Here is a 15,142-nt window from a genome sequence, read left to right on the forward strand (position 1 = left end):
TGCCTCCTCTCTAGAATGTGGAGGTATACCATCTTGCATAAACCACATATTTTGGGTTTTCAACATTTTAAAATAGAGAAAAAGTATTACAACGCCAGTATAGAAACTTAAGAAGCGATAGAAAAGGGAAATTGTAAACATAATGACGGCTAACATATGAATACGGACACGGCACCTAAAGAAGAAGATAAAGAATATTTTCTCCAATAAGACGTTTAGCAACCATAACAAAGCATCTTTTGATGTAACAATATCATCTTTTAGCTGTTTTAATACGAATAAACTATAAATTATGCTTATCTACTGATATTCAGTGTTTTATCGCATAAATATTATTATGCAGCTGGCTTATAAAATACGATTATCTCGAAAACAGGTAAATTTTGAGCTTACTAACAAGTATACCTTTTCTTTGTAACATTAATGTATCTTTAATATTTTTTAACACAAATAGAGCTAACCTAAAGAGCAAAAAAGTTAAGCGCAAATTTATGCCGCACATGTGACATATGTGGCGCCCTCTATAAGTTACAATAAAGTATGTATAAAATTATAATTTATCCCACTCAAAAGCATCCAATTGTAAATTTTTGTCAAAAAATATTTACAAGCATAAAAGTTATAGCGAAAAATAAAATTTTAAATTTCCACTTTAACACCCTGTATCTATCTAAGTTTACTTATCCTTAAAAAATAATATCTAAAAATTATTAAAAACGTCGTGTTCTTATTTATACTTTTCTTGTTTATAACTTTAAAACGATTAATTTTGGAGCAAAGTCGTAATAAAGATACGTCTCGTTAAAAAAGTTTTCATTTATTATTATGCAAAATAGCAGTAAATACAAAAAGGGGGTAACAAGTCTTTTGTTTTTCAATGTTCTTAAACCACTTAGATTATAATCTTAATAACTCATACTTTATTGCCCAGAAAATCTTTTTATTACAATAAAACATCATCATCAGCCTGTATGCGTCCACTGCTAGACATAGGTCTCCCTCAGCTCTTTCCATATGTCTCTGCTTGCAAATATTATTAACTACCCTTTGTGTGAGTGTTAATGTTTCCGCTCCATAAGTGAGAACAGGTAACACACATTGGTCAAAGATTTTCCTTTTGAGGCATATAGATAGATCTGATTTAAATACATAGTTTAATTTACCAAACGATGAACAGACTTATTCTATGCGACGTTGGAGCTCACATGTCTGGTTATCTGTGCCCAATCAAATTTCATATCCTAAGTACTTATACGATGTAGTCTGCACAATATCCCTTCCATCAACAGCAATATTTCGATTTAGCACCAGATTAGTCATTATTTGCATCTTGTTCATATTAATTTTGAGCTTGAGCTCAAAGGAAGCGTGATAATTTTTTAAATATTGGTATTGCATCATTCATACGATCGCCTATAAGGACGATGTCATCTGCAAATCTCAAATGACTGAGCTTCTCTCCATTTATGTTGATACATTTACATGATACTTTTTTGATAATTTTTGTGAAAAGTTTATTATATTATGTGATAGAGCAAACTGATAAGACGTTAGTTTTTTTTACATCTGTTATGCCTCCTTGCTTGTGTTACAAAACAAGGACTGCATTGTTTCATTGATAAGAAGTTTTTCCCTGGTAGATACATTCGGTAAAAAGCTTGGCCAAAGCCTGGATAATTTTATTTCCACCTAGTTTGATCGCCTCAATCACTACCGTAATGGCCATGGATTTATTATTTTTCATTTCTAAAAGTGCCGTTTTGATTTCGTATGGAGTTATTTCTGGCATTATTTTGATCAGTGATTTGTGATTTTGGACAGAGGATGAACCTTCCTTTCGTCGGTGTCCTCATACATTTCGCGATAAATGGATTCGACAATCTCAAGGATTTGGTTTTATCCGTAGTGATCTTTCTATCTTTGTTTCTTATTTTGTACTGTATTTTTGTTGCCTATATTGTTCGTATTTCGCCTTAAAATTTATACAATTTGCTTACTTGAATTATTTTAGTTATTTTTCTTGAATTGTTTTCTCTTACGTCTTTTTGGATTGACCGGTGGATAACTTTATTTACTTTCTTGTTGTAATGTGTAGTTGGTAGAGTGTGAATATTTACATTGTTGTGTAGTTGGAGCCTTATTTTTTCATCAACTGTCTTCTTTTACCTATTAGTTTCTTGATATTTTGGATTAGTTTGTCTTTATGAGTCAGAACGGTTGGGCAGCACTCCCTTTCCGTTTTTTTAGAGCCTTCGTCATGCCATCATGTGCTTGATCTACATATTCTATTTCATCTTGCAAGTCTTTTATATGTCTGGTTAGTGCATATTTATACAGGCCGTTGTTTTCTGGGGAAATCCATTTCTTTATTCGTGTTTTTAGCATCATCTTTAATGTTTTTAATTTGACATTTAATAGTATCTTAGTTCGGATTAATCTGTGGTCGCTTCCTATTAAAAAATTGTTGAGTACTTCGATGTCTTAGATTATTTCGTTTCTATTTGTTATGATATAATCCATTTCATTTTTGATACTGCCATCTGGGCTGATCCATGTTCATTTACGTTGAGGCTTTTTATGGAAAAAAGAGTTCATCATGGATACATTTTCCTGTTGTAAGAAGTTCGGCAACCTCTACCCCCGTTCATTTCTTTCGCAATACCCATTGCTACTTCTACATCATCTTGTTTAAACCCAATTTTTGCATTAAAGTCGCCCATAATTATTGTGTAATATGCGGGTGTGGCATTTAACTCTGTTTCTAGGTCCTTATAAAGTTCTTTAATTTCTTCATCCGTGTGGGCAGTCGTTGAATTATATTTATCTTATATTTATCTTCTTCTTCTAGTTTGAAGATGATGTATACAATCCTCGGACTTATGCTGATAATTTCAATTGATTGTAGTCATAGATAAAATAGGACTGACTTTAAAAATGGACAATACCAACATAAAACAAACATGTTGTTCAAACCTTTAAAGTTAAAAGTTCAGGTACATTCTAAGAACGACGCAGTACTTACAGATATAATGACATTTTACTACCTTAGCAATGAATTCCGCAGAACAAAACAATGCCAATGAAAAAAAAGGTCAAGTGTACGGTACCAAATTTAACCCAATGTTAACCTACGGTATTTATCAAAACATCAAGAAAACATATATATATATATATATATATATATATATATATATATATATATATATATATATATATATATATATATATTTGACAGGCGACTCACCTGGCCTAGATCTTGAAGGCAGATAACCATGGCAAGTAATGAAGAAGAGCTTACACAGAAGAGAAAAAAGTTGTCCAAAAGAAATAGTACTGGCAAGAAATTAGGCAGAAAATTTATTATATATATATATATATATATATATATATATATATATATATATACATATCTAATAACTATACGAAATAAGTAATGTTGCGCTATTATCAAGTTTATTTTTAAACACTTCTAAAAGTCTAGTGATCACAAAGTTGTTTCAGGTATAATTTTGGTATTACTGTTGTTTTCAAATATACTGTCAAAATAATGACAACTGCAATTTAAAAGTACTTCTAACGTATTTTATTTTAAAAATAATACCAAACTCTATGGCTTTCTCCCAAGTTAAAAAAATGTTTAGGTAACGTCGGCAATTGGCCCCCCTTGAGCCACTACATAGTTGCCCCCGTACATCAACATAGGCCCCTTCAAGATGTAACCGCAGACAACAGATGCTTTACTGAGAGAAGAAAGAAAACTGTACGTTTCGACCACCATGATAGTAGTCGTCAGGGTTCACAAGATTCCCACAGGGATTCTGGTATCGATACGTCTTCCACATTTACAAGTAGCGAGGATTCGACCAGGGGGGACTTGCCCAAGGTGCTCTTGAAGTATATTCTTTTTTGGTTTACTGGTAACATCACATTTATAGAGAGTGTATACTCCTTATATTATTTGACAGTAACATAAGAATATTTAAAAATTGTTTCATTTTCCAAGGTTATTATAATAACAAATAACGGATAAATATATTTATAATTAAATTTGGTCATATTTTTTTTCTGCTTTAAAACACAGATTCAATTTTAAATTTATTAATAATTATTGACATAAAAAATCAAACATTGACATAAAAGTGTTTAAAGTTCGTTTTTATCTTTTTTCTTAGATATTATTTAAGTTAAAGTGGTAAAAGTATTTAAATTATTTATATACCTAACGAATATTTTTTTGTATATTGCCTAAAATATATTAAAAATTTAATAGTTTATTAGTTTTTACAAAAATTGTTGTGAATGTGAATATCTCCGGTGTAAATAATTATTCCTTCTTCTATTACCATATTCTTTATTTCTTACCCGTTTTCCTTATTTTATTTATATTTTCTTAATGTTTTGCCTTTTGTTGTTACTTGTTTAATTTACTTTGTTGTAACAAGAGAACTACTGCTAATATGTATACAGTGTGTCCGACAAGTATGGAATAAATTCGATATTTCCCAAATGAAAAGCCTTTTAAAAAAATCTAAAACACGTCGATTTTTAAATTTAATGTTCTACATTCTATAACAAAATTTCATTATAAAAGGTGATACACATTAAGGTGATGACGTCATCGGCTCTTTTTTTAAATGTAACACCCTATATTTTGTGACATTTTTAGATCGATAAAAATGAGCTGATTCCAAAAAAGTATAATACTGGGGGTCTAATGGATATAATTTAAAAGATATGCGCTTAGAAATAAATTATTTACTATCAATTGCAAAAAAGTAGCCTACTACTAGTTTTAGTGAAATGTAATTATTTTTAGTAACGTTTAATAACAATTAAGTTGTACAGTAATTGTATTAATTCGTAAATGTTCTGTATTATTGTTTAGAATTAATTTGAAGCAGAAATGAATTTCAGTGTAAAGCAAAGAATTATGATACAACATTAGCTGATCTACTTGCTTTTGAAGAAGATGCGCACACTTTTGTTCGTAAGGTTAGTCGTGATCTTTATGTTTGCAAAACAACGGTACACAAAGTAATAAAACTTGAAAAATGGCACCCTTTTAGATGCACACTTGTACAGGAAATAAACAAGGATGATCTGGATAAAAAAATACAATTTTGGAAAACCATGATGGATAACTGCCACCGAAACCCTCTCTTGGTTCAAAATATTATTTTTTCTGATGAGGCTACATTCACATTAAATGGCGAGGTCAACCGTCAGAATTGTAGATACTGGGCGAAAGAAAACCCCAATTGGATGCGGGAACATCATACACAATACCCGCAAAAGGTAAACATTATGTGAACTAGATCATCACCTTTTCATTCTTTTTCATCCCACATCTTATTTTACTTGTCCATATAGCTCCCTCAGGGTTTGGTTTCGGATCTCTGGAGACCTCAGCCTCCTGTAGAGTCTTTCCTCTTCTCACAACTTTAAAAACTTCACATTTTCTTTTTTACTTAAATCTAACATAGCCAACTACAACCATTCTACTTTTGCAGTTCTTACATATCTTGTCAATATACAACAATAGTTTATTAACTTTATCTACCCACCTTAAGCTTATAACTTGCCCTCTTTTTATATTTCTCATGTAACTAGTGTTGCTTTATAACAGATAAAGTTATAGGTTGAGTAATGTTTATTCAACAAATTACAAAACCACGTTTCAACCATCAATTTTCTATTCGTCTTATATAGTTGTTAACACACCAAAACAACTAACCAACTTTATCCATTAACACATAATCAGTTATTTATGTTCTTGAACTTGTAACTTAAAACAATTTTTACATTTACCAGGTACCAAATGTTGTTTTTTAACATACATGGCCTTCTATACTTAAGTTATAAGTTAAATACTACATGAACATCATATTACAAAAGTATCTTATTTTATTTACATTTTTTTTTGTCAAAAAATGTCAAAGGTAAATGAGCAAGAACAGACACAGAAAAATCTGAGACATTCGCTGAACATCTTTCTACAGTATTTAGTCCATTTAATAGAGTAGTGCCATTAGAACAAGAAGAACCATTTAATTCTTTTCTTGAGGCTCCATATCAAAGGGATCTACCAATCACCAAGTTTAATATTAAAGAAGTAAAACAGATAATAAAGAATGAGATACAACCCAATAAGGCTCCAGGATTCGACCTCATAACGGGTAAGATCTTCCAGGAACTAACCAATGACTGTTACAGAATAATCACTATGATTTTCAATGCTATGCTTAGTCTGCATTACTTTCCTCTGCAATCGAAAGTGGCACAGATTATACTCATTCAAAAACCTGGTAAAGATCCAAAAGATGTCAACTCATACCGACCGATTAGTCTACTCCCAGTCATCTCTAAGGTCTTCGAAAAACTTCTGCTACGAAAAATCAAACCAATATTGGACGAAAAGTGTCTCATACATGACCATCAATTCGGTTTTCGTAACCAACATGGCACAATCGAACAAGTTCACAGACTATACACAACAATAAGAAGTAGTCTCGAGAACAAGCAATACTGTACTGCAGCCTTTTTGGACGCCTCTCAAGCTTTTGACAAGGTGTGGCATACAGGACTTCTGTACAAATTAAAGAAAAATTTACCTTACCCTTACTTTAAACTGCTTCAATCATACCTTACAGAAAGGAGATATCTGGTAAAATATAGTGAAGCCTATACAAAACTCTACCCCATCCTATCTGGTGTACCTCAGGGTAGTGTGCTCGAACCGATTCTGTACCTGATATATACGGCTGACTTGCCAATAAGCAATAACCTAACGCTTGCAACATTCGCAGATGATACTGCTTTCTTGGCCTCTCATAGCAACCCAACAATAGCATCAGAGAGACTGCAACTACATCTGAACAAAATAAATGAATGGCTTAAACTCTGGAGAATTAGAGTAAACCCCTCAAAATCCACACAAATTACATTCACTCTAAGAAGAGGTACATGTCCACAAGTTAACCTCAATGGACATCCTTTGCCCCAAAAGCATGACGTAAAATACTTAGGTATTCACCTTGACAAACGTCTAACTTAGACCAAATATATATGGACGAAAAGGCTTCAATTGGGAATTTTATACAGAAAACTTTACTGGATGTTGGGAAAAAACTCTCACCTATCGATTGACAACAAGCTGCTGATATACAATACAATAATAAAACCCATTTGGACATATGGCTCACAGCTCTGGGGTTCAGCTAGCAAATCTAATATTATGATAATACAAAGATTCCAATCCAAAACTCTGAGAACAATCGCTAATGCACCTTGGTATATTCAGAATGATGCAATACATAGAGATCTTCAGGTACTAACAGTCTCTGAAGAGTGCAAAAAAACTTCTGAACAATATCAAAACAGGTTGCGGGTGCATCCTAATACCCTGGCACACAATCTTCTCAACAACCAACAAGCGAAGAGATTGAAGCTACATGACCCCTTGGACCTACCTCACCGATCCTGACAGAGCCTACAGCAGTTGGAGTTACGCCTTCAACAGCACCCAGCTATTGTGATCAGTGCCGCTTTTAGTGCTCGCGTATCAGTGTATGTGCGCATCCTATTGGCAAAAAGCCAATTTGTGTCGTGATGATTTGGTCACTGGACCTTACATCTCTCTGTCATGTAAAGACAAAAAATTTTACTTATTGTTTCACTGCAAAACAGATTGTAAAAATCTTAAATGTTAATAAAAAAAAAAATTATTTACTTAATAGCACTTTCAAATATATTATTCCCTATTTCACCCATCAACAATAAAGTTTCAAGAATCCAACTTCCCACATAAGTCTATTTTGCATTTTCCAGGTACCAAATGTTGCAAATCATAAAGGGCCTTTTATTAAAATCTTTATTTTACACCACTTTCTTTAGACTTTGTATAGTTGGTTGTCTATCAGTACCCACACATTCTTTCACCACATTTCATTACACATAGATTAATCAATAAAACGATTCTCTCCATGTTCTTAAATTCAGTACAAATCTACAATTTAAAACTACAACATTGATGGTTGCTATTGTTATATTATTTTAATTTTAATTTTATTGTTGTCTTCTTCATCTTTAGACAAATACATTAAGTTACACTAACTGCTTTGTTCGGACTTCCGTCCTGACATGTCAATATTGTCATTTCAATCAGTTGCTATCATCAAGTCCTCGTAGACACTTTATCTCAGGACCAGCAACTTCATGTAGAGTCGTACGTTGCCATGTTATCAAATCCACTGGTAACTTTAACATCTTAATACATAAGGAAATAATGTAAACCTAATGCTAACCTACAACTTTAAACGGTTTTTTACTTAGATATTTAGTGGCTTTAAACATGTATACCTGGTAAGTATTAACCACATTTTGTATTAATCTTGGTCAAAATTTAAATTTCACGTTCTTTTTAACTAAAGTGGTTATATACTTTTTAGGACACTGATGGTGGGATATGTATTCCGAAAACGTTCTGTCTTTATGACATAGCCCGATTGGGTTTTTTAATTATATACCTTTTATTAAGGATTTTATTAATTTTTTGTGATATATGGTATACAGCCAGCTACAGGAATTTAGTTTCCTTGTGGACAATAAAAATTAATTTTCTTAGCGCATATCTTTCAAATTATATCCGTTACACTCCCATTATTATACTTTTTTGGAATCAGCTCATTTTTATCGATCTTAAAATGTCCTAAAATTTAGGGTGTTACTTTAAAAAAAAAAGATGACGTCACCACCTTAATGTTTATTACCTTGTATAATTAAACTTTATTGCAAAATGTAAAACATTAAACTTAAAAATCGGCGTGTTTTAATTTTTTTTTAAAGGCTTTTCATATTTTATGTCTACATTATTTGGTGGTTTAACATCGATTAGATATTAATGCTCTACTACTTAATACTAATAATCAAGTTGATTAAATTTATGAGTACTAGATATCATTCACGTTCCTTTACCTTTATGAATATTTTTGTGGGGGAAACACGTACTATATAACTATTTCGAGTTTCTTTACCGTTGCCAAAGGTGCCAATCTTATACCCTTGTTGCTGTTAATATTATGTAAACTATGCTTACCAAAGGGATTCTGCATATTATTGACTCTTTTTGGAACTTGGCCTTTATATCACCCAGAACACTCAGACTGCATCTCCCTTTTGCACGTTTTCACATTCTACTTGTAGTTGATTGATTGAGAATTGATCAGTTACAAATTCATCTGCTGTTTTTGTTGGGGCATATATATTAATAATTATTGTAATATTTACCCCTTAGGTGTATGTTACGTATCTTTTCATTGACTGGAGTGAAACCCAATATCGACCTGCGGCATTTATGGTTTACCTTAAAACCCACTCCAAAGTCTTCTTGTCTTTATGCTCCATAGTAGTAGAGACTGCAGTCTGTTTTATTTATGCATCTGTGCCCTTTAAATGTGATTTCTTAGAGAGTGTCTATATCTACTTCGTTTTTCTGAAGTTCTTGGGTAATACTTTGCATTTTGCCTGCCTTCAGCATGGTTTCGATATTATCGCATATTCATTATTATGGTATCGCAGAAGCTATAGGGCTGCCGCCTATAGCTTCTGAACCAGCCTCGGTTTAGTCCGGTTATAGTAGGTAGACATTACCACCAGGCCAATGGTGTTATGTTATATTAGGTTAGGGTTATATCGCCCATGTTCGGTTAGGTGCTGGGAAATAGAAATTACGGTTTATGACAGCAAGAGTGTTGGGATATTCAGTCGCCTTTTACGACGAGCAGGAGAAAATGTGGGAAAATTCTTGTTTATAGGCCCATACCTCACAGGGGAAAGTGGAAACAAGTATTATCAATAAAAATCAAGAGTGCTATGTAACCTTGCAGCCACAATAACCAAAAAGAACATAGAGTCCAGGACATCAAAATCAACTGAATATATATTTTAGACACAAAGAAATATATTAAGGATACCAAAACTGGAATATAGCAAAATTGAACTCAGATTATTATATATACTTATTTGTAAAACTCTTAAAAGTTGGAAATAAATTTAAAGGTCTTAAGAGCTAACCACCTTAAGAGAACATAAAAAAATAAAGCAACATACTTTCATAGTAGAAGAAAAAATAAAAATAAATTAAAAAAAAAGAACTGTACCACGTGGACTGCGCAATAACATAGAAATTGGGAGGGATTATTGAGTTTATTCAAGAGATCTAAATAAAGTATAAAAGTAATACAAAATGATTTAACTAAATCAAAGTACAAGATCAGACAAAATCAAAAGCTAAAATTAAGACCAAAATATATTAGGAAGCTTAATATACTTAATATAAAGCTAAAGACGACAATCAATAATTACCAAAAGGAACCACAAAAAATGGGGCCAACCAAATTGAAAACTTCCAATGAGAAGAAAGTGATAGAAGTGTGAGACAAAAAGGTGGCGAACCCAGATGAAATCCAGAACGAACCAGTAAAACAAAGTGGAGGACTAATACAATAGGAAGGACATTTCCTAGTAAAAAGAAAGAGAATTCCAACAGACCCAATCTAGTAGATACAGAGCAAAATATTATTAAACAGCTCTTCATAAATATTACACAATACTTGAGGGTTTGAGATATAAGCATACCTAATGGACAAAATGTCATATTTAATCAAGATATCGAGATAAAACTTGCTATAATGGAAGTATCAACAGCAATTGTAAAAGTAGATCTCCACTCCAAAAACGTACAAATATTAAATGGGGACATTAAGAAGCTTGCAGTCTGGTGAGCTCCATGTAAAGATAGTAAATAATGAAGAAAGATTGTAGAATAACCAAACTAATTATGGAAGAAATGAAAATAAAAAAATATGTATAATAGTAAGAAATTAAGCCTGACAGAGCTTTTGACGACAATTTTATATCTGGTATTTAAAAATGTGTATTTCGATATGAACTCACATTTTGTACATTTTGTAAACAGTATGTATATGGTTTATTAAATTATATTCAATAACATAGTAAATACAAAATTTAGTTCAATGAATGCCTGATCGACAACCCAAATGTTAGCTTTAATGTAATTTTCAGTTATATCGAAATGATCGTACTCTGAGCGCTTTTCAATATAATTGGGTTTACTACATACCAATATAAAATAATTTAGCTAATAATTTCATTAAATTTTATATTGGCTAATAAAATACTTCAATATAAATGATTTGATTATGTTATGGAGCATTAGTCATATAGCCAGTAACATTTTTTTTTGTTAACACCAGTTTTTAGTGTGACAGTTGTTTTCATTATTTTTCTCCATTCTTCTCTTTCTTTAATTGATTTATTGCCATTCCATTATACCTCTTAACGGATTACTCTTTTGTCATCTCATTATGTGCCGATAGCATTAAGTATCTGTCCTTTTATTGCTGATCCATTGTCTTGCATCTTCTTCGTTTTTTCTCTTTGGTTCCAGTGTTTGTCTCATAATCTTCATCTCAAAAGCTCCAAGTTGCTCTTCTTCTCTTGCTGTTAATGGAAATGTCTCTGTAGAATATACTACTATTGGTCTTATGGTCGTTTTGAAGATTTTCATTTTTTGTTTCGGCTTATCTTCTTATCTCTAAACATTTTTTTATTTCTATAGAACGTTGTATTTCCCGCTTAATTCTTCTTTTCATATCTACACTTTCTTTATTTCTTTTGTTGACTAGTACTCCCAAATACTTGAACGTTTCAACCTCTTCCAAACTGTGAGCATCTATTGCTAGTTCTGTCATTTGTGTCTTTTTTTCTTGCTTATTTAAGTATTTTGTTTTATTTTTATTTATTTCCAGTCCTCTGAGTTTGACTTTGTTTTCTATTTCTTGGAAGGTTCTGGTTAACTGTTTCTACCATGGTTCAATCATCGGCATATTCTATTGTTTGTACTGAATTCTTGTTTATAGTTCCTGCGTTGACAATTTTTTTATTATCTTGTCTAGAGATAGAATAAATAGTTTCATTGTGAGTGCATCTCCTTCTCTGACTCAATTTTTTTTTTAACTATTTCTGTTCTTTCTATTCCGGTGTCTGTTGTTGCTTGGGAATCTTGCATTGTCATTTCTATCATTCTTATAACTTTATTTGGTATATTACTCTCTTGTGGGTGTGGCAACGTGGTAGTAGTAAAATACTTTGGTATTTTTCGTCCGTGATAATCCCGAAAATTCGAGAGTTACAGCGAAAAATAATTTAGTGCAATAAGCCGATGTGTATAATTAAAATAATACGTTAATGACAGTGATAAGGCTGGGCCGTAAAACACTAAAAAACATTTGAGTGAATTAAAAACAAATAAACAAGGTTAACTGATAATTAGTGAAGTATAAACAATTGAACCGGTAATTACATCTAATTCTTGTCCGATTTTAAAGCGACGTTGCCAAACTGACAAGAATTTCTAAGTACAGAATAAAATCAATAACAGTACCACAGGGAATCGGTAGGCATCGTTTTCTCTGAACCGTTGAGGTAAAAAACAGTGCTTGGCGCCGAAAATGGACAGATACCTAGAAAAGAAAACATGTCTGGACAGCGACAGAACAACGGATGATGGCACAAAAAGGAGGACAAGAGATGAGGGTTCAGATAACGAATAAGAAAGGTCAACGAAGAGTCAAACACTCTCCAAGTCTCCACCCAAAATAACAAATAACCATGATGAGACACAACTGGATAAATTAATAGACATGATGAACAATCTGGCAAGTGACATTAAAGAAATAAAGAGAACCCAAATTAGAAGTAATGAAGCAATAGAAAGACTTATTGTTGATAACCAGACTTTAAAAGAAAAAAATAAAGACCTGAAGAAAGAAAATATGGAAATTAAAAAAAAGTTAAATGAAGCCAAGGAATCTATTGAATTCATGGAAAACAAAGAAGAAAAAACATTGTAGTCATAAGTGGACCAGCAATCGAAAAATACGATCAAAGCATCTAAAAGAGGGAATGAGCAACTTCATTAAACACAATTTGAAGATAGATGTTAAAATTAAAAATGCACACAAACTGGGAGAGAAAACATGTCTGATTGAATTAGCAGAGCATGAAGAAAAGGTAAAGGTTATGAAAAATAAATCTAAACTAAGACATGTTGAAGAAGGAAACGTATACATCAATGATGATACTACGAATAAAGAGGGAGAATTTCAGAAAACAATTAGAAAACTTGGGAGAGAGGAAAGGATGTAAGACTTGCTGGAAATAAAATATGGATCAACAAGGTCGGCCGGAAATGGGACAACAAAGAAAACAAACTAGTCAAAATGGGGACAAAAAACTAGTAAACAAATGTGCCGGAAATACTATGACAAACTAGGCAATGTCAATGGACATGAGTAGTTATAGAATAGGTAGTAAAGACAAAGATAGATCCATAAATAATGACCAAGGACGTGAGCAACGAGAGACAAGAAAGGGTAAACTCATAAAAATGCAGTCAGCAACGAGCGAGAATATAAACAGTAACTATGTAAACCCCAAATTATACCAAAAAGAGCTTAATGACACGGCCCACAATAACGGAGCAGTGCTAAAACCCAAAGGATGGACATTAGCAACATGGAATGTCAGAGTTCTCAACGGCAAAGAAGTCAAACTTGCTGAAGAATTTGAGAAAAATTAAATAGACTTACTGGGTATAACAGAGACCAAAAAGAAGGGAAAAAACACATAGTTTTTAGAAAATGGATACTTTCTCATCACCAGTGGAGTGTCACTTGGCGAAAGGGCAAAAGAAGGGGTAGGCTGCCTGATACACAGTAACCTAATAAAGAATATTCAAGATTGGAAAAGCATTTCCGAAAGAATTCTGAAGATAAGACAATTCAAAAATACAATAGTATTGTTTGTGTTTATAAAGTAACGCGTTAGTTAAATTAACAATATTATCAAAAATACTTAGTGTCTAGCGGACAGAATATCATGAAATACATGACTTTATAAATGTTCGAACTGCAGCCCTTGCTGTATTTGACAGTAACCCAAACGTTGTACAAATTCTTGTTGAACCTTGTTTATTATGTCTTGAGAAATATTGTTTATTGCTGTCCGAATTCTCTGTTGTAATTCTTGAATATGTGCTGGTTTCGTTTGATACACAACATTCTTCAGATGGCCCCACATAAAATAATCCAAAGGATTGAAATCTTGTAACCTCGCTACTTCCATCTGAGTTCGCGATCTGTCTCCATACCCAATGATCATAAGTATTTCAATTCTTTGCTTAACTCCATTTCTACTTCAAATTAAATCTAAGCAATAATTAAAACATTCACAAATACCAAAAATATTGTAGTACTAAACTGTCACTGAACATCAATAAATTACTAAACAAATAATGACATTTAACAAAAACATAGCCTACTATCGTCGTGGTACATGCAATAGGTTGAATGTCAATTAGGTGCAATTTTACAGGAAGGACAAAAAACTGATTTTTCGTTTTTTAGTTAGTTAAATATGTTTTGTGACAATGAATTTTGTTTTGAAATTGAGTATGAATTTATAATAGATTATAAAAGTGGTTGTTGACTTTACAGTTTTTGAGAAATGTTGACATAGGATATATTGCGACTTAAAATCAAACCATTTGGATGACATAGGTGAAATTAATTTCAGAATAGGAGTACCGGAAATAAAATCGTGTAGTCATTAAAGTTTTTATTTAGTATATAAGAGCGAAGAACAAATTTATTTGTGAGGTAATGTCGTGTAGAATTGGCGATAATCTTGTGGAATTAATTGTTTTAGTTCTTGTAAGTGTGCATATTTCGACGCTTCGATTGGAATTGGCCCTGTGTACAGTTTGAGATGATTTGGTAGTGACTCCAGGCGCTTTGATCTTACAGGTAAATCAGTCCATTCATCTTGGAAGCACAGTTTGTAACGAATAATGCCATTAGGAGTATACTGAAAACCAACCACATCGTTAACATAGGGATCGCCGGCTTTGTTGCCAGGGCGAATAGTTTTGTAATATAGTGGTTCAAATGCATAAAAATCATCATTACTGCAATAAACTGTTTCATAGGGATTCGGTCGTTGACTCGCAGATTGAATTGTCTCTCTACGATTGCGCAATTTTTTTTCAATACTAGAATGAATA

At 32.3% G+C, this 15,142-nt stretch overlaps 1 protein-coding gene across 1 annotated transcript in view; it reads left to right on the plus strand.

Annotated features, from left to right (window-relative positions):
* The window catches only part of Rim (Rab3 interacting molecule), a 295,789-nt gene that overhangs the window by 94,536 nt on the left and 186,111 nt on the right, over window positions 1-15,142 (plus strand). The window contains exon 5 of the mRNA XM_072532709.1: window positions 3,642-3,883. Coding sequence (XP_072388810.1) covers window positions 3,642-3,883 — 242 coding nt within the window. The remainder of the gene's footprint in view (window positions 1-3,641; window positions 3,884-15,142) is intronic.

Source organism: Diabrotica undecimpunctata, chromosome 5 (genome assembly GCF_040954645.1).
Source record: "Diabrotica undecimpunctata isolate CICGRU chromosome 5, icDiaUnde3, whole genome shotgun sequence".
Classification (NCBI taxonomy): domain Eukaryota; kingdom Metazoa; phylum Arthropoda; class Insecta; order Coleoptera; family Chrysomelidae; genus Diabrotica; species Diabrotica undecimpunctata.